This window comes from Erpetoichthys calabaricus, chromosome 12, assembly GCF_900747795.2.
Source record: "Erpetoichthys calabaricus chromosome 12, fErpCal1.3, whole genome shotgun sequence".
NCBI classification, from domain to species: Eukaryota; Metazoa; Chordata; class Cladistia; order Polypteriformes; family Polypteridae; genus Erpetoichthys; species Erpetoichthys calabaricus.
Genome location: NC_041405.2, coordinates 142,895,320 through 142,916,574, shown reverse-complemented (window position 1 = coordinate 142,916,574; position 21,255 = coordinate 142,895,320). Strand labels below are relative to the sequence as shown.

The following is a 21,255-nucleotide window of genomic DNA, read 5'->3' as shown; positions in this document are numbered from 1 at the left end:
TTCTGGAGGGAACAAGGCTTCCTAGCCACTGGAGGCTTTCTGCAAGTCCATAGCCCTCCAGAATTTCAAGTCATAGGAGCACATTCTGCACGTTGGTTGTTGTTTTTTTTTTTTGCATCATAACTGTATCTCTGAAGTATTGATTAAAATGGGGTGGACTTTTATCAGAGGTCCAGAATTTTTAATCAAGAATGATGGAGCAAGGACTGGCCAAAAGAGGCCAGCTGCTACTGAATTAGAAAGGGCTATCTTTTAGAATAAATTAAGGGTCGTACTAACAGTACAACCACCCCCCACCTTCAATAACAGATAAATATTTGTAATGATGTGACCACAGGGATAATTTTCTCTTAAGGCCCAGCCTCATAGAATAGAAATCTTAATGATTACAAATTTCTGCATCCTTTGCTATTTGTAATTCTAACCATTTCTCTCTCCACTCGTGTAAATATCCTATCCAGCCCCCCCAGTAAACTCCCCCCATCAACCATTCGCTTCTAAAACTATCTGAGACTGCCACTTGGGATCATAGGCATGCTGACCAATAACTGGGAGCTTTTCCTCAGGAAGAAGACTTGAAAAGGGAGATAAAAAAACAAATCTTTAAGCAAGGATTTTGCTACAATAATAACTTGATATTTAAATAAAGTATGGCACTGTCAGTTATAGCAGCTAAATAGTAAATAATCCTATTTACATTACAGAATTTGTTTAAAGTAACAGTCATAGTTGCTTTAAAGGAAGTGTTTCAGGTGGTTTGTTGAAACAAAAGTTTGTAAAAAAAAGGTTGCAGTATTAATTATAATGAATGTCACAAAGCAAAGGGACCGCTTTCCAGATGAAGCCACGCTATTTTCCTTCCTCTGGTGTGTGTGTCTCTTGCTGAGAGGTCTCCAGGTTATTTAAGGTGAGTGTAGTATTCTCCATAAGGTAAACCTAACACATCATAGAGGCCCGATATCTGACGCCGTCTAAACAGTCTAAGCTGTGAAACAGAAAAAAAAGAGATGTTGAGAAATGTGACACGCATTAGGCAAAAACTGCGGTGAAATTGTTTGTTTGCTCTCACTTACCAGGAAAAAACAGAGGCAGAACAGGGCAATGAGTAGTAAAGCACCCAGGGAAAGGAGCCCAATGGCCCAAAAGGGAAATCTCTTCTGAATGAGGTCTCTGTTGTCTCCTCCTAGTCAAGGAAAGTAAAATTCTTACTTAGTCTACAAGAAGTGCATACAGACGATACTATACAACATATAACACAATGTACAATATAGAATTTACTATAGAAACATGCATTATATTATGCAATTTTTACCAATTGCTCCACCATCTTATAGCACCATCCCTTGCTTTTAATTATTATCATGACTTTTACTTGTATATATTTAAAATTATGCACATTGTGAAAGTAAACCCAGATAGCAACACAAGAACTGAATCCCAATAGCATTGTGTGAAAGCAAACAACCAAACAGAGGTGGAAAAATCCCTCTAGGGCGGAGTGGTGGCTCTGAGGCTAAGGATCTGCGCTGGTATCCCGAAGGTTGCCGGTTCGAATCCCCGTCACTGCCAAAAGAGATCCTGCTCTGCTGGGCCCTTGAGCAAGGCCCTTAACCTGTAATTGCTCCAGGGGCGCTGTACAATGGCTGACCCTGCGCTCTGACCCCAAGGGGTATGCGAAAACTACCAAATTCCTAATACAAGAAATTGTATAAGGCGAAATAAAGAACAAAAAAAAAAAAAAAAAAAAAACAAAGTGTGGGTCAGCAAACGCCACCTGCAAATAACCAACTGAATTTTCCCAAGTGATGAATACATATGTCGATATACAGCACAAAGCCAATATTCATAATTCCTTTTTCATGCGTAGCCTTTTAAATGTGCTCCTGGTGTGGGGCATAGATTTAGATTTATATTCTGAAATTAAACTAAATGGAAACTGTTAGTGGGGTTAAATGGCCTCCCTCGGACAAAGTGGTTAAAAGAAGCAATAGTTTCTTGGCAGGAACACAGCGGCCATAAGAGTGAGAGACAAAAAGACCTGTCATGATGGCATTCTGAGGTGGCATACAGGGGATTCTTTAACCTTTTTAGGAGTGTAGTGAATCAGGACCATAGAATATTGTGTATAGCCAGTCTGCTTAGAGTTGCACTCCCAGGGATCTACTTGCCCCTTGAAATGGATGTGGGAAAAGTTCTTTGCTTATTTTCTTGCATGATAATGACTCAGTAACATTTTCTGTGTTTTGGTTAAAACTGTCAAAGTGATGCCACATTCCACTGACGGAAATGAAAACAAGGAAGCTCATTGTTTTGATGTGGTTATTTTGTCACCATTTTGGCTTTTATCCAACATGTAAGTGGAGTGACTTTTCCTGAGTGTTGTTCCCAGCAGTGAACCTCATCCTTCTGAGGAACTGACACTCCCTGCTAGAGGCAGTCTTACAGTAAACAGGTGTTCACCTACGGTTAGTTATCAGAAGAGGCTCCAGCACCTAGAGACCCTACAATAGGATTAAGTACATTGTCACGTCACGTGCAATTGGGAGGCTGGTAAAGGGCCTGAATAACAGTAGTACCACGCCAGACCAGGGGGTGGCGAGCTGCACTGACTTTCTCTCTCAGTCCTTTGCATCACCATCCACGGAAAATCCCTCTCGCTTCCGACGCCTATGATGATGTCACTTTCCAGTATCGGGGCTATTGATGACACCACTTCCGGTACCGGCGCCATTGATGATGTCACTTCCAGTCACGATGACATCACTTATGGTTCTGGTCCAGATGACGTCACTTCCTGTCTCAGCCTTTAAAGCCACCATATTCTCGTCCTAAAATCAGTTCTGTTTTGGACTCTGATCTGTGAAAAACTCAACCATTTACCTATTTGCAGCCAGGGCATAATATACGGGTGGCTGTCCCAAACTTTTTTGACGTGTCTGGCTCATTTATATGACAATACATACAAACAGGAGGGTATTTAATGGCATGATTCAATGGTTCAATGAAAATGAATTTTTTCTCGGTTTAATGTATAATGTAATATTTAAGGTTCAGAAATATGCATTTTTGCCACTGAGCTCCAACATCATGAAATTAAAGGCTTTTAAGGTGGAGGTGGCTCTGAGGCTAAGGATCTGCACGGGTTTCTGGGAGGTTGCCAGTTCAAACCCCATTACTGCCAGAATGGATCCTATGCCATTGGGCTCTTTAGTAAAGTCCTTAACCTGAAGATTGCTCCACGGTGGTGTACGATGGCTGACCCTGTGCTCTTACCCCCAAAAGACATGAGAAAAGACAATTTCCCCTCAGGGATTAATATAGTATATTAAATCAAATTTTAAAAGATATACAGTATATAGGAACATTAAAGAGAGCTAAGAGAAATTCTATACATCTTTTTTGTCTACATTTGCATTCTAGCTGCCTGAAAACAAAACAAAGTTAACCATGGCTTATTTTGTTTGTATTTTCCAACATTCAGCCCGAAATTGAAATGTATGGATATTCTTAAAAATTAAAAGCAAGGAAAAAAGAGGTTGGAAAAGAGCTCACATATTTCATTAACAGCAACTGCAAGTGAGCTCCGATGTGAGTGGTTTCTAAATCACAAAACAGAAGGACTTTTCTCCATCTGTACATCTGCCAGTACTTGGATGGGAGATAATCTAGGAAAAGCTTGGTTTGCTGCTGGAAGAGGAGTTGGTGAAGTCATCAGGAGGCGCTTGACCTGTGGTCTGTGTGAGGATCTTAATGCCGCAGTGCAGTGACGAGGACTTTGTGTTGTAAAAATGGTGGCTTCCTTCTGATGAAATGTAAAAGCAAAGTCCTAATTAAAGATCCCTGGACATGTTTTCAAAAGAGTGGGGTGTTTCCCAGACTCCTTGCTGAACATTGGACTGACCATTCTGGCCCCTAATCATCCCCTGTCTCTAACTGGCTATCTCACCACTTCACCATTTAATAGCTAATGTGTGGCACAAAATGGCTACCGTCACATCATCCTGGTGGATGCTGCACATTGGTGATAGATGAAGTGGATCTCCACACTGTATGTAAAGCACTTTAAGTAGTGAGAAATGTGCTATAAAAATGTTATTATTAATAATAGTAATAATAATAATATTGATTAGGAGAATATCAACATACCCACCAAATGGGCCATGACAAGTATAAATGTGTTTTGGTCTCTCGCCACGTGTGCTTTGTGGTGTAGTCTGCGTGCCGGCTTCACACAGTAAATTTAAATCAGGCTTTAGATGGAGTGATGACCACCAGATTCTGCTGTTTCATGATGAATTATTTATCTGGACATTTGGACTTTCAGTATAACATCAATAAATTCCTATTAATGCTGAAATAGACTAGACTGCATTCGAGTGCTATCAATATTCAAGGATTTACAATTAAATTTTTATCCACCTTAGAGATTTGCAATATCCAAACTATTCTGGCCACTGTGCATAATGTGAACGCCTGCAGAAGCTGTGGGATTTTCCATGATAGCTTAGCAGACACAACTTTGTGTAATATGTAGACTGCATGCATGCTAATAAGCTGGTTAGCATAGGAAACGAAAACTCAGAGGCTAAGGAAAGAAAAGAGGTGCTACCGAATTAAACTACATTCCCACTACCCCATCCCACTATCCCAATATGGTCAAAACCTCTCACCGTTCATATTTGATCCGCTATCCTGTAGCTGGTAAGTGTCACCCAGCTCTTCTAAATTGTCTGTCCCTTTTGCAAATTGGTTCGTTACTACGTCGCTGTCAATGCCCGTTGTGGGTCTGAAGACACACACACTGGTCACATGCACGCCATGTCCAGGGTTAGGGCTGGGGAAACAAAGAGGTGAGTGCTGTAGAGGAACATCAACTGAAAGTCTACATATAACAGCTGTAAAGAGTCTTACCTTAGGGAAGTCACATAACAGTAACGGAGACTACCACCCAGAGTACTTGTCTCATATAAGGTCTCAAGCTGTCAAGAGGAAGTAACATCATGTTTATATTCAATTTTGACATCTCTGAAACTAAATCCAGCACTCAGTGGATATTAAGTATGAATTTTAAAAACTGGTACACTTTATTTGGCCGCAATGTAAAATAACAAGTCAGTACCGCTGTTATGCTTGACAGCTTTTTTATAATTGCTTAATTTCCTTTTGCAACAACTCATATGAAGGATTATTATATCATTAATATGACCTTAACAGTAGGCCCACTGATTGCAGTCATCACAAAGAAAATTTGTATTTGTACAAAAATAAGTGTGTGGTCTAATTTCACATTAATGTAACTGTCTCTACATGAGGGGTGATGTTGCAGTATATTGTAGTCTCATTTCCTGCATCCTGTCTGTCATCTTGCATGGACCTACCTGCTGATGCTCCTTTCGTCACCCACAATCCAAACACACGCTCAATTCTATAAGCATCAAAGAATGGGCGTGTGTATGTGTCGGTGTACCTTGACTAGAATAAGAAATAGAGAAATTGAATGATTCTGCATATACTGTATAACCTACCATGGAAGTTATGTTGTACACAAGCTGAGTGTAGTAAGGGGAGTTTGGGTTATCCAGATCAGCAGTGAAATTCCGATTGAAAATAGTGAAATCAAGGCTGTAGCCGGCGTCGCCAGGCATGCTGATTTCTGGAAGTGTTGTAGGCAGAAAGGCAGAAACAGTAGTGATGGTACCATAGCCCTCATTATAGCCTGTCAAACATGAAACAAAGAATATAATTCAGTGGGGACTGGGCTCTTCAGTGAAATAAACACTTTAGTAAAGCAGAGCATAATCAAACATAAAATCTGACAAATAATAATAACAACATAACAAATACAGCCATTTACTTCAAAAATCAGTGAAGATAAAACAAAAGAAAATACGCGAAAATGGAAAAAAATCTAATGTTTTTAAATATAATAGAACAATTAATAGCATGGGAGAGCATGTTTGTTCTAAAATATTCAATTATTTGTTTCAACTTTTAAAACAATTTTTGGACATATCCTGTAAGAGACAATTTGATTTTTTTCTAATTTAAGATAAAATTGAATTTTTCTTTCCTACTGAGTTATAGAAGGCTGTTTGGGATTCTTCTAGCTAAACAAGATAAGTCTGCATGTCATAGTGTGCTATCGATTTATTCCTATTTTGGCGGACGGCTGGGGTCCATGCCCGGCCAGGACGCCCCTCTGGCACTATATGCAAGGGAATGGCCATGGGAGGCCAGTTACTTCCCCCCGAACACTTGGTGGCAGCCCCCCTGGGTTGCATCGGGGCCACAGTCGTGGAACACCGGAGCTCATCCCTGTTGGGCTCCGTGGCCACCGGTGGGAGCTGCATGGCTTAACGAGCCCGTCTGGGCTGTGATGCAGCCACAACTGGAAGTGAAGCCTAATTTTGGTCAATTATCGCCTGGAACGCTTCTGGGTGGGTTATAAGAGAAGTCGACACCCACCACTCAGCGTGCCAGAGTCGGGAGGAGGAGGACAAAGTTGCCTAGGAGGAGTGGAAGAGGAAGAAGAGTGGATTTGTGTTTCTGTTTTGCTTTTTTGTGCTTGTGGGACTGTGTTAGGGCTGAGGGACAAAGGGAAGACGTGGCCCCCAGCTGAAGAGAAAATAAAAGTTTGTAAACTTTTTATGTGTGCCTCTGTTGTCAGTCTGTGTCAGGTCGGGCACCTATATATCACCTTATCGCACTATCCACTTTAATTCCATCTGGAAGTACAGCAAATTTTGCCATTAAGGGATTAGGAGTGATTGTGACAGCAAAGGCTATCTGAGACGTTTATAAAGATTTTTGTCCAAAATGATCTTAACTTAGTGCATTCCCAAAACAAATGGTCCCGTGATGTTGGACCTAGTTGGCAACTCTTGTAGGTTTGATTTTAGGCAATCAAGTTCTTGAGTACTAAGAATTTCGAGATGTTTGTATTTTATTAGCTTGTGCCTCATCTTCTTTCCACTGAGAGGAATATTAAGGATAGCCTTTATCACAGTAGCCATAACCTCATGAAGTTCTGACATCTTCACACAGAGCTTTTCTCGGTGTATTACGCAGTGCAGTTTCATAATGAGATGATTGACTTGCTCCTCGGTCAATGTGACTGCTCCATTCACTTTCCCAATCATAGCAAGAGGACTATCTGTAGTCACTAAAAAATCTTTGCTTATGTCAATCCCTCACTCCACTAAATGCTCCACAAAAACCTTGGCAATGCCCTCTCCTTTGGTTGCATGTGATTTTAAGCAGCAGAGCTGTTCCCTTAAAGTCAAATCACAGTATCTTGCCATGACTGCCAAGCGGGGTATGTCCTTCCCACCCACGCTCTCATCAAGTATGATTCTGAGTACCACGGCATCTTTCAACCCAGCTGTCTGTTGCATGCCAGCATTTTCCACCACTTCTGATTGACATGGGGATGTCTTTTATCCTTAATAAATAACTGAGCTACAGAGAAAAGCCTCCTTAATATACTCCCCATCAGTGAATGGCTTTCCATGTTTCACAGTGCACAATGCAATGAGCAGTGTGATGGTTTGCTTCGCTAGCTTGGCTTTTAGCATTGGGATAAGCAAATACTTTCAGTGTGTAACGTGAAAGTGGAGCATTTGATAGATTCTACCTTGTCTGCTTCACCCTTGAAAGTTTTCTCAGGTTTTATCTCAAAATGTCATTTGAAATCTTGACGTTTAGCAGACAGCATTTTCAAGACATCAAGTACACACTGTGCAGTGTTTGAAACACAAAACCCCATTTTTCTGTTCATGTGGGTTAGAAAGCCAGAACCTTAGCTTTAGCCTTCTTAGGTAGTGGGATAGTCATTGACAGTGAAGACACCCCCAGAAAAGATTAGCAAAAGTAAATGCGCAAGCCATGTAGTAGTAATGATAGTGTAAAACTATATGAAACCACTAGATGGCACTGTATAGTTAGTAGTGTAAAACAGGGTTAAGGCCTTCTTGTAATAATACATGTGCGTGCTTTGCCAGAAGTGAACATTCAGTCATTTGCAATCCAAGTGCTAGTGTGCCACCATGGCACACATGCCTAAAGTTGCCAAAGTCTTGTCTAAATACTGTTCAGTTTCTCACTACATTTTACATAATAAGTACATGTCACACACTTGCGCATGGGAGGCAGCTAAAGGGCTTGAATGAGGGCAATTCTGAATCAGACCGGGATGTGGCAGAGTGTACGGATTCTTTTTCTCACTTCCCTGCAGACCATTCACGGGAAATTCCACCTGGCCCTGGTGACATCACTTCCGGGAGCGAACCTATAGACTGGTATTTCCCAAACTATATAAATGTAATGAATTATTATTATTATTAAACTCAGTCCTGGGGACCCACTGTGGCTGCAGGTTTTTGTTCCAACCAGATTCCTAATCAGTGACAACACCTGATAACACTGATCTCATTTAATTAGCTGGTATTTTTTTTCTGTTATTCTACATTCAGAAAAGCACATTGGCATTATTTTTACATTTATAAGACATTTAGAGATATTTCTGCTTTTTCTATAAATTGAAATGCTTAATTCTCTTTTGTTGATTTCATTATATTTTATCCTATCTTTGTGCAGTTTTCCCTCTTTGTTGTATCTTATTAATGACAATTAAAAACAAGCAGAGCAGACACCCAGGCAAACAACACTAAATAATCAAAGGCTGAAACTACTTTAGTGTCAGACCCACTAATTAGTAAATAATGAATTAATTAAACAATTAGAACCCCCGGAAAAGTAGAATGAAAATCAAGATGTAAATATTGTTAAAAAGAATGAAAAATACATTCCTCCCATATAACTGCTTGGCATGTTTTATTTTATTTTATTTTTTTTTTTTACCAAACTTAGTTTTCGAATTTCTATGTTGTTCCCAAAACACAGAACTTGGGAAATAATAGTTCACTTAATTAGCCCAGGAGTCCACTTAAAAACAGAAGCTGGTTGGAACAAAAACCTGCAGCCACAGTGGGTCCCCAGGACTGAGTTTGGGAAACACTGCAGATGAAGACCTTTCCGGTCATGTCTGGGCCCGAGCCTATGGTTGAAGATCCTTCCGATCCTGGCCCCATGGATGTCACTTCCTATCCTGACTTTTAAAATCCTCCACCTTTCCCCTACTCCCTCAGTTCTGTTTTGGACTCTGATTTGTGCCCCCCAGTGCTATCTTCTTGTTTGCAATTTTGCGGCCTGGAAAATAATATACGGGTGGCTGCCCTAAACCTTGCTATTGCTCATGATCAAGTTTGTGACAAAGAATAGAAAAACTTTGATGAGAACAGGCCATTCAGCCCCACAAAGCTCAGCAGTTCTGTGAGAAGGTGCTGGACAAGCTTTGAGTACAAGTTCATTAGTAGGTAACTTTCCTTAGAAGGTCAGGTGGTAGAGCATACTTACCATCGACATACAGGCTATTGTGATCGAGGGTGTAGGGACCCAGAATAGTGATGTTTTTTGTGGCTTCCCTGAAAATGTTAAATGCAAGAACCTTTTGCGTAAGTTCCCTTGAAGCGCTAATTCCGAAGTTACATATCATATTTACTTTTGTTTCATCTGGATATGCAGTAGGACTGTGGGAAAGAACAGAATGACATAAAAATGCATACAGATTAGAGAACAGAAGATTGAATAAAAAAAAAAAACATTTATAATTACTGCCTTTTGCACCGGTAGATGGTGCCTGAAACAATGACAATTTTTAATTTCCCCTTGGGGACAAACAAAGTATCATCATCATCATCACCATCATCATGAATGTGTTCATTGTTCTTCAGTTCTAAGCAAAACAGTACTACGATGTGTCTAAGAATGAAGAAGTGGACATTGGGATAGAGGGCAGTGCAGTGGTACAGTGGTGGTGCTGCTGCCTCGCAGTAAGGAGACCTGGGTTCACATCCTTTGGTCATCCTTGCTTGAAGTTTGTATGGTGTACCTGTATCTGTGTGGGTTTCCTTCCTCTGTCCAAAGAGACATGCAGGTCAGGTGAATTGGAGACATTAAGTTGGCCCTAGTGTTTGTTTGTTGTGGGTGGGTGTGTGTGTGTGTCCCTTGCAATGGACTGGCACCCTGTCCAGGGTTTGTTCCTGACTTTTGCCCTATACTGGTGGGGATGCTTCAACCCTTCCCCACGAGCCTGGTCTGGATTAAGTGGGCTGGAAAATAAAATGACATGACTTTGAGTGAAACACAGTGCAGTTTTCATAATTTTGGTTCAGATCTTCAAAGTGTTGTTCAGTCCTGAAGCATAGCATCACGTGGGTAAAATAGCAAACACCATAAGAAGGCCGGACATTGCATTCCTCTGTCACCTGGGCTGCAGTATTCCACTAGGTCACCTAACTGTTCTTCACCTTTTTAGTCAGTGGTCTGCCTCATTGATTATCAAAAGGAACTACTGTATACAAGTCAAGCACAACTAAAGCATAAAATTAGACGGTAGACTACATCGCACTACTAACACAAAAAAGTGAAAGCAGCTATAATCATCAGAGTGCAAATACATTATACAATTACAAAGTGGGATACAATTAACATAATGAAAGGAACATATCATTTATGGGTAGAATTTTGAAGGGTAGCGTGGAAGAAAAATGAGACAAAATAATCAATTATCAAGCATAAGGTCTTTATTACAGAACAGGGATGGATTCAACTCCTGTCAAGGATAAGATTTATTGTGTATTGTAATAAAGACCTCCCACTTGATAAGTGATAAATGTGACTCATTTCTCTTCCACAGTTTATGGGTGGAATCGGGAACAGACTTCTCTGATGATTCTTTCCAGCAGCACGGGATCTGTGACTGCATTGTCAGCACTCCATAATGTAAGCATGATTTTTCAAATATGCCTCGTCTCACAGGCCGGGCTCAGTTCTGTTTGTAGGACATTGTCAAAAAGTTCTGAAACCAAACTGGCAGAAGGACTGGTAGTTTTTCTGTTTTTGTGTATATGTATTTGGTTCAAGGTGGGTCCTTCAGGGTGTAAGGAGTGGTTCACCTACACATATACCAGTATTAACAACAAAATCAAGCAGGGGCCTTGATAAATTGAGGAGCGGTTCTCGTTATTAAATTAGCTTTAGATAAGTGACAATGGGTCAAAGAACAAAGTGCAAATCAAAATCTGTGCTTTCTCCGGTCCTGTTCAGCCTATATACATCGGACTTCCAATACAACTCGGAGTCCTGCCACGTGCAAAAGTTCACTGACGACACTGCTATCATGGGCTGCATAAAGAGTGGGCAGGAGAAAGAGTATAGGAACCTAATCAGGGACTTTGTTAAATGGTGCGACTCAGACCAACTACAACTGAACACCAGCAAAACCAAGGAACTGGCGGTGGATTTTAGGAGGCCCAGGCCCTAAAATCCCTGTGATCATCAGAGGTGACTGTGTGCAGAGGGTGCAGACCTATAAATACCTGGGAGTGCAGCTGGATGATAAACTGGACTGGACTGCCAACACTGATGCTCTGTGCAAGAGAGGACAGAGCTGGTTATACTTCCTTAGAAGGCTGGCGTCCTTCAACATCTGCAATAAGATGCTGCAGATGTTCTATCAGACGGTTGTGGCGAGCTCTATCTATCTATCTATCTATCTATCTATCTATCTATCTATCTATCTATCTATCTATCTATCTATCTATCTATCTATCTATCTATCTATCTAAAATGGGTATTACACACTGGTAAGCTTAGTCATTTTGAACAGATAGGTAATAAATTTGGGCCAGAAGGTGATAAATCTAAGAAGAAATTGCACAAAAAGACAACAGGATTGATAAGGTGGCCAATGGAATGTAGTTTTAACTGGGACAGAGGGACTAAATGACAAGATATACCATCAGTAGAGTGTTGTACCGTGTTAGCCATAGATTGATACAGGAGAAAGTAGGGTGAAATAACACCTTTTATTGGCTAACTAAATAGATTACAAATGCAAACTTTCGAGGCAGCTAAGGTCCCTTCATCAGGAGACCTTACCTGATGAAGGGGCCATAGCTGCCTCGAAAACTTGCATTTGTAATCTATTTAGTTAACCAATAAAAGGTGTTATTTCACCCTACTTTCTCCTGTATCAAGATATACTATCCAAAGATAAAAAGGATTGGACTAAAGAAAGAGCATATAATGCTTGGAAATGTGAACTGGATGACAGACATTAAAAATCATTTAGGGCTAGTAAATTGGAAAATCGAAAGAAAGACATAGAAAGGATGAAAGAAAATATATGGGAACATTAGCATAAGCAGGCAATGCAGCTCCCCAGTACAAATTCTGTGGCAGTCCCTTTACCCTCAAATCTCTAATACTCCTGCAATCCCAACATTCAATTGCAGTTCAAAATGTAACCGGGAGGATGATGAATGAGCACCTTGTCTAGCACCTCTTCCTTGTCATCAACGTCAGCAGACTGTTACTGCCATCCATGCTCCAGCATAACCTTCTATAATTCAGTTGCAGATCATCAAGTTAGTTACTTCCACGATGGAAGATCAAGATTCAGAAGGGGGAGAGAAAGAGCACTTAGGCATTCGGAAAGGTCATAAGGCCAGGCATTTGCAGGTGAGGCTAGGAATTTACTATTGGGAGAGCAGCTAATGCTGGTGAGAACGTGGTGATTGAAGTGCACAGACCATGGAGTCCTTCAGACCTCCGGGAGATAATAAAGAAATAATATAACTGCATTTTCAGAGGAAACAGAAGTAAGTTATAGGCAGACACTGGGAGATATGGTAGAATTATTATCACCTAAATGAGTTGTGTGGAATTAGAAGAATGGCCAACAGATTCAGAATTGTGGGAGTTATTTACTAATGAAGGGTTTATTGAATTATTAGACAAGTTGAAGAAAAAGTATCCGATTAACCTCCTTAGTGTAAGACTTGATGATTACTCGGGCTGTAAAAACAGTGCTGAAAGCATTAGTCCCGAGTGTCACTCAGACAGTGGTATAGATGCGTCTCGTGTAAGACCGAAGGATTACTCGGGCTGTAAAAATGCCAGCATCGAGCGTTACTCAGGCTACTGTATAGGAGTGTCTTGTGTAAGCGTCAGACCTGAGCATTACCCTGGCAAAGGTGTACATGCGACTTCTCCTAGGCTCATAATGGTGTACTGTAAGAAACTCCTTTCATCAGCAGTGATGACGAAGTGAATCTGACTTCAGACACAGGTGCACTTTACTGTTCATATTATTATTCATTATTATTATTATTTGTATCATTATTATTCTTTCTACACTTGCTTTTTACATGTTTTTTTGAGAAAAAAAGTAAATGTTAAGGAGGGTAAGATTGACTGATGTAAGATAAAATGGGAGCATACAAAAGTCAAAGGAAGAACCTGATAAATATTGGGAAAGGTTACAGAAGGATTTTGCTAACCAAGTTGTGGGACTAGATCCGATAACTTTATTTATTAATATATTTATTGATGGGTAGCAAAGTGGAACAGGTCGTTAAACAGCACTGGCGTGGATTTAGTCAGATTTAGTGAGGCCAAGGCAGCAGTCACCCATTTTTTAAATCAGATTAAAGAAAAGAAAAAGAAAGATTTTTATGCAAGTTCCACAACAGCTTACAGAGCCTTTGTTCCCACTGTGTTTGCTCGAGTTAGTTAGGATAGGCCTGATGGCTTCTTCCATTTAACTTTCATGGGCGTCTAACCCCATCCTGCTCATCCTGTAGAATTCTTATGCGTGGAGCAAGTAAAAGTGACCTGTTCTGTCCATTTTGATCTTGAGACCAGAAGCACACATCAGCTTTTCATACCTGTATTGCACAATATGACACCCAGCATAGTTATTTTGTAACTGGCTGCTGTTGAAGATGTTCCCTGTCTGAAACAAGAAAAGGAAACAAAACAATTAGTGCATTAATCTGTCTCCCCGCTGCATCAAGGATTTTTTTTCATCATTTTTATGCACATGCTTTTATGAATTTTACTCGATACATCAATTTAAGCCAATTGACCCGCTGGGGAATTACAGAAAACCAGAGTAACCACACTCTTGGAGGGCTCTCCCATCAAATCTCTCTTATCCCTTGTTATATGTTGACTGGGGTTCAAAGTCTTGTTTTATGTCTTATTTTTTGTTGACTCTGCCGTTGAGGTATGTTAATGTTACATTTGTTAATTGTCTTCTTTGTTTTCTATACCTGTGCCATGTTCCATGTGTTTTTGGGTGGTTCCCAAAGAGGTGGGGCCACCTGCCAATCACCACCAGGAACCCCACCAGGATTTTTGACCATTTGCACTGTTTTTGGACTTCACCTTTGGTTTGTATATTAATAATAATAATATATTTTATTTGTATTTATTTATATAGCGCCTTTCCCAGGCTCAAAGTGTGTGTTAGGACTTGTTCACTTTTGATTGCCCTTGCTTGCAACTCCTTTTTGCCTTGTGTGCTTTACAGAGCTTTATGTACTTAAACAGCATTTTTGAAATAATAAATCTTTCATTTTTTGAAGATTCTACCTGGCCCCTTTTTGTACTTATCTGGGGTTTTTGACAGGATTTCCCCCTCTTGGAAGTGCTTTTGGAACTAACGTGTTTTGGGACTCCCAGTCATAACATCCCTTAGCTATTTTCTGAGCCTCCGGTCCCAGTAGAGGGTTACAGCAAAGACAGACGCAGAGCCAAGCCCAGCTGGTTCGCTAATACTCTACTGGGCATATTGATGTACATGCCAATCATTAATCATAACCAGGTAGTTTGAAATTTCCAGTCAGTTTCATGGTGGCTGGAGATTGTGAGAGGAAATCCAGACAAGTGTTTGGTCAAAGATCTCATTAGACGTTTGAGTTGAAGGAATATTTAGCTCAGTGCCTCCCAGTCCTGCACCTACAGAAGCACTGTTCCCATTGGTTTTGATAATAATTCATTTTTTAATCAGATGGAGAATTCTACAGTTACAGTAACTGTCCTTGTTTAGTCAGGTGTACAGTTCACAATTATTTCAATTTGAAATATAACATCTGTTTTACATTGTCAACAAATGAGAAAATGAAGAAACATGAATTTGGCTGAGAGTGTCATTTGGTGGGCAGGGGATATTGTGCAGAAGTGGGTATAGCAGCACAGGTTAGAGGGGCTGATGTCTCAATTCAAGAGTTGCACAATTGCAGTCATGTGAAAAAGTAAGTACACCCATTGAAAATTGACTTTTTAAACCTTTTTGAAGCAAACAGTACATCTTCATGCAAACTGTGCCTAAAGATGATGATGATATTAATAATAATAATACATTTTATTTATATAGCAAAGTTGATACACTTGAACAAATGACACATCAGTATGACACAGTGTAGTCGTTCTCATAATCTAAATTACCGTATATACTCACGTTTAAGTTCTCCCGAGGGCTTGATTTTACCGTATAATTTCCCGTTTTTTATAATGTCGGTCGTATCTCACATCTTGGACAGGCAAGTACTGTATATACTGTACTCACGTTTAAGTTCTTCCAAGGATAAGTCGGGGTTTGAATTTACCGTATAATTTCCAGTATTTTATAATGTCGGTCGTATAAGTCGAATGCGGAAAACTCACACTATTTATCCAAGAGCTTATGATATGCTAACACCTACCTGAGAGAGTAACCACGGAGCACACAGCCTTGTTTTCTATGTAATGTGCCTATGTGACCACACGGTAATACCCAAACTATTCCAAAGCGACGTTTACACTGATTTGTGCTTTTTGTATCTCACACCCTCATACACCTTTACAGTAAGAGCATCCCTTATCTACGATGGAGCGTTCAATCAGAAGAAAATATGAAGCTGGCTTTAAATTAAAAGGCATTGAAGAGGCGAAAGAAATTGGTAACTGCGCTGCTGCAACAAAACTCGATTTGTCTGAGAAACTGGTGCGAGAGTGAAGGAGGCAAAAAGATGTAAAAAAAATAATAATAAGTGTTGTATGTTTGAACAGGCATAAGTCAGGGTCTGTTTTTGTGATCGATTTTTTGGAGTCTTTATGATCGATTTTTCAGGTTTCAAGACCAGACTTGTATGCGAATACATACAGTAACAAAAATGCAGATTTATTATGTGGAAAAAGTTTATCACCACTTAAAATCCTTAACATTAGAATCGGGTGTTTCAGATGAGATGCCAATGATTAGAACTTTCTTATTAAGTATGCTGGTGGACCCTGTCTTCTTTAAACCACAGATATTCAGGGTGTGATGTTCTCTTTGCTGTTAATGTGTACTGTCATCATGCTAAGATCAAAAGAGGTCTTCAGAAAGAAGGCTGTGGATGCCTATGATTCTGGGAAGGGATTTAAAAAACAATTGCCAAATTATTTGAAATCAAACAATGGAAAATCATCTACAAGTGGCGTCGATTGCATTGATTTCAAATGGCTGCTAATCTATCGAGGATTGGCCTGCCAATCAAATCCAGTCAAACAGCCGACCATTTCATACTGAAAGAAGTCTCCAAGAACCCCAGAAATTCATTGTGGAATGTGCAGGTAACTCCTGCAAAGACTGGTGGTACAGTGCAAGCATCTATAATCAGAAAGAGATCACTCCTTTCTGCAAGGTGTGCTAGGAAAAAAAAAAATGGTGTTCTTAAAGAACACCTGAGCAAGGCTACAGTTTGTATTTGAACATCTAGGGAAAGATCAGACTTTCTAGGACAAAGTGCTCTGGACAAATGAATCAGAGGTAGAGTAGACAGGTTTGGTGCAAGCCAAAGACAGCATTTCAGGAGAAGAACCTCATACCAACAGTGAAGCATGTGCAGAAATGTTCTGGTTTGGGGTTGCTGTGCTACCTCAGGGCCTGGGAAGCTTTCAGTCACTCAGTTAGTTATGAATTCTGTGTCATATTGAAGTATGCTTGAGGTGAATTTGAGGCCATCTGTCTGAAAGAAAATGTTGATTCGGAAATGGACCTTCCAGCACGATAACGATCTGAAGCACACCAGCAAATCTTCCAAGGAATGGCTCGGAACGAAGAAATGCAGGGCTATGGACCAGCCTAGTCAAAAGCCTGATTTGAATCCCATTGAAACGTTGTGGAGGGATTTTAAATATGCCAGAAATCCCACAGACATCTTGAAACTGAAGGAATTTGGATGACTGGTCAAAATGTTGACTGAGTCAATGTCAGTGACTGGTGGGCAGTTATGTAAAACACCTACAAGAAGTCATTTCTGCTAAAGGGGACAATGCCAACTTCTGAGGCCAAAGGTGGACTTCCTTTTTCCCCACTAGCCCATTACATTGTGACAGACAGCCATGACTCTTTCCCCGCCAGGAGGCCAATATACTGGAAGGACCGGGGGAGCAGATGTGCACAGGACGCTACCTACACCAGAGTGCTAGATGGCAGCCCCCCTGGGTTGCAGCAAACCGTCAGATTTCCACAGGGCTCCACGGGAGTTGTAGTTTGGCACAGCCCTGTTGGGCTCCGTGATGGCCACCAGGGGGAGCAGTAGAGCCCTACTTTGGGTTTCCACCACACCTGGGAGTACTTCCAAATAACACTGATGGGGTACCTGTAGCGCTCCCAGGTGCAGCATAAAAAGAGCCGGGAGGGACAGAGAGATGAAGATTGCCAGAAGAGGAGTGGAGGTGGAATGAGGAAGAGAAAGAAAGAGAGAGAGAGAGGGAGAGAAAGAAAGAAAGAAAGAGAAAGAAAGAAAGGACAGCGTTTATTGGTGCATTTGTGCAGCGTACTGGTATTGTACTGTGCTGCTGTGGGGAGCGAGGGTAAAGTGCTTCCCCACTTAGAAATAAAACATGTCTGTTGAACTTATGCCTAGAGTCCGTTTGTGTCAGGTTTGGACGGCTGGTTGTGCCCCCGGGTGGCCATAACTTTATTGATATTTGTGTTGAATAAATGATTGAAAATGCTCATTTTCTTCATGCTTTTATTTACGTATATCACCTTTATCTGTAGACATGGCTTACATGAAGATCTATTGATTCCCTGTTCATATATGTTGAAAAAGTCAACAATTTCCATGGGGTGTACATACTTTTTCACATGACTGTGTGTCTTGATTAAACTTCATTTGCCCACGTACTCAGTCTGAAAATCCTTTCTTGATGGCACTAAATTCAAACTACATGCTTAGGACGGCCAGAGTGTGTCCGGTCCTCCGATGCCCTCTTTTAGGTACAGTAGCAGTGGTATTACCATGATGAATGGAATTGAAACTAGAAAAACGTTTTTACTCAATAAAATAAAGATTCACATCAGGAGCTAGATCTACAGCGAAAAACAATTTGAATCTTTGATTTTGCTCGTTTCATTCAGTTGTCTCTATAAAAGACATTTAGTATTTTTGTTTGAGGTTGCACATCTCCAATTAGTCCATATTCAGCTCTTCATTATGAGAAAGCCCTAGGAAATTCTCCACCTGTAAATCTTATTTTATGTATTCTTTTTATCAATTAAGGACAAAGCTAAATGTTTAAATGCTAAAGGTAGAAATGCAACACATGCATTGCCTGGAATTGAGGCTAACACCTTATGTTCTGGACTCCTGCCTTGGTCTCCTGAATTATGCCCCCCATGCAGTCATAACTTGTTAGAAGAGGACTGACTTACAGTTTACCCATAATTCCACCTCTGAATACAGAAGTGTGGATTCCATTGGAATGGAATAATGATTCTGAGTGGTTATGGCATTCTCAGCATAAGACATCATGTGTCTATGAATACATTGTGTACTTTGAAAACTTGATATACAGTATTATTTTAATAATAATTATTATTATCAAAATTGGGTCATATCTCATGGCTTCCTTGATTTTGTGTTAATCTGTTAATTTAATGAACTCATTAATTCCAATACAAGGCAAGCTGTTAGCCAAATCATTTCATTGCCCCTTAATCCAATTTTAGGTTTGTGGGGCACTCACTCATCCACAGTGGGTCAGAATCTAACAAAGTGATAGACAATTTAGAGTAGCCATAGACCCCTGAAGAAAGTGTCAATCTATACAAGCAGTGACCATTCGGGTTTTCTTGGGATCGTGTGGCAGCAATTCTGTTAGCTTGCTAAATGTTAACAGCAACAACAATGGCACAAGGTCTTAATGCCCAAGAAAATTCAAGAAATGTAACTTCAAACAGAAAACACTGCATTGGATTTCTACCTTCTAACTTTCTAGCCAGACATCAAATTAAGCAAGAAGCTCAAAACGGAAGACCAAATTGAAAGCCTGCCGTCACAGAGATGCACCAGGGCCAAGATGGAGACACATTGCCATAGTTTAGCTGAAAGTGGGAATTAGTTTTTTTTTTTTTTTTGGCTACCTGGAAAGGCAAAGCAACAGCTAAGTGCAGGCTGTGTCACAAATTCAATTATTTCAAAAAGTCATGCGGTCATGTCTGTTAGTGGAAGTTATTCATCCAGCCCACATGTGCCCATACTGTGCCCACTTAGACCCAAAAATAAGTTTAACTGAATTTCATCAGAGTATGTGAAGATGAGGAGTACATGCAGACACCAATTGGAGGGACTCCATTGAGAGTTCAAGAAGGGTTCTGAATGTGGTGAGGTGGCAATGCTCAAATGCAAATTTCACAAATTCAAAGAAAATCATTTTAACTAAAGCAATTTTTGAATTATCCATATTTACACTCATAAATTTAATTATGATTGCAGATACATACCAGGATCTCAAGTGAGGAAGACAAGTACTTATACTCATTGGATTGAGGATTTCTCAGGGCGTCTACAAATGCCACATTTGTAATAGTGAAGTTGACTGTATAAATGTTGGTTGGAGAAGGCGCCGAGGTAACGTCTTGAATACCTAAACAGGATATTAAAAAAAGGGTGATGACAGTCTTTGGCACTATTTTGATGAACAGCTTTTTCATATTTCAAAATCTTTCTTAAACTACTCTTAATTAATGCTCTTGTAACTTTCAATGGTTTTTATCCTTCCCCAGGCCTGTCTACAAGGTTCCTTCACAGGTAACTTTCATATCATTCCTCACTTACAGTTCATTTTAAGACAGGGATTTTAGCATCCTACTATTCACACTCTCTCTTTGCCTTATCTGTTACAGAATCCCTCAGTGCCAGAGCCATTTGTACCAGCATTCGACGGGAGACACACACATTTAACAAGATTAAATAAGAAACAACAAGTAACCCTAATATGCATGCATGTGATATGTGGCAGGAATACATGAAGAAAAACCACATGAACACAAACAGAACTCACCAACTGTGCATAGGCAGAGCTCAAGCTTAGAATCAAGACTATTGATTTACTGTATGCAAACGTTAAAGACGCATACAGCGCCACCCCGCTGCCTGCGCTTGGGAAAGCAGATCATAACCTGGTACTGCTTCAGCCTCACTACAAACCAAAAGTGAGAGTCCTACCTGTAACCACACGCTCATTCAGGAAGTGGACCCCAGAGGCTGAGAATACTCTGAGAGAATGTTTTGGAACTACAGCCTGGGATATCCTGCAGGGATCTCATAGTGAGAACATTGAGGAAGTTGTTGACTGCACTACTGACTACATTAACTTCTGTATGGACATTGTAGTTCCAGTAAGAACTGTACGCTGCTATGCTAACAACAAGCCATGGATTACAAGTGACATCAAGGGCCTTTTGAACCAGAAGAAAAGGGCTTTTAAAGACGGTGATCAGCATGAGCTCAAGCGCGTGCAGAAGGAACACCGAGTCCAGCTCAGGGCGGCGAAGGAGCAGTACAGGAGAAAGCTGGAGCAGAAGTTACAGAATAACAGCATGAAGGAAGTATGGGATGGGATGAAGATCATCACTGGCTGCAGCTCGAAGCGGGGTACCACCATCGAGAGAGACGTGAAGAGAGCAAACCAAATGAACAACTTCTTTAACAGGTTTGACCACCCTAACCCACTCTCACTCTCACCTCGGAGTACTGCACCCTCCACACTTCCTTCTGCTGATACCAGCATAGGAGAGACATCCCCACCCATAATTACAACAGCGCAAGTGAGCAGAGAGCTGAGGAGACTTCGTGCCAGCAAAGCAGCCGGTCCAGATGGAGTATCGTAACGACTGCTGAAGGTCTGTGCATCGGAGCTGGGGGGTCCTCTACAGCGCATCTTCAACCTGAGCCTGGAACAGGGGAGAGTCCCGAGGCTTTGGAAAACATCTTGTATCACCCCAGTCCCAAAGGTATCACATCCTAGTGAGCTGAATGAATTTCGGCCTGTTGCTCTGACATCACATGTGATGAAGACCATGGAGAGGCTGCT

General features: G+C 40.7%; 1 protein-coding gene across 1 annotated transcript; it reads right to left on the bottom strand.

Moving 5' to 3' along the window:
• Positions 1-614: 614 nt before the first annotated feature.
• Positions 615-19,888, bottom strand: LOC114663175 (mucin-16-like). Its single transcript, XM_051935310.1, has 8 exons — positions 19,664-19,888; positions 13,791-13,858; positions 9,415-9,587; positions 5,526-5,716; positions 4,912-4,979; positions 4,671-4,834; positions 1,074-1,183; positions 615-985 (listed from the first exon to the last, which is right to left on the bottom strand). Exons 1-8 carry the CDS (start codon positions 19,871-19,873, stop codon positions 899-901), a joined length of 1,071 nt encoding a protein of 356 aa, XP_051791270.1. The 5' UTR covers positions 19,874-19,888; the 3' UTR covers positions 615-898.
• Positions 19,889-21,255: the final 1,367 nt, after the last annotated feature.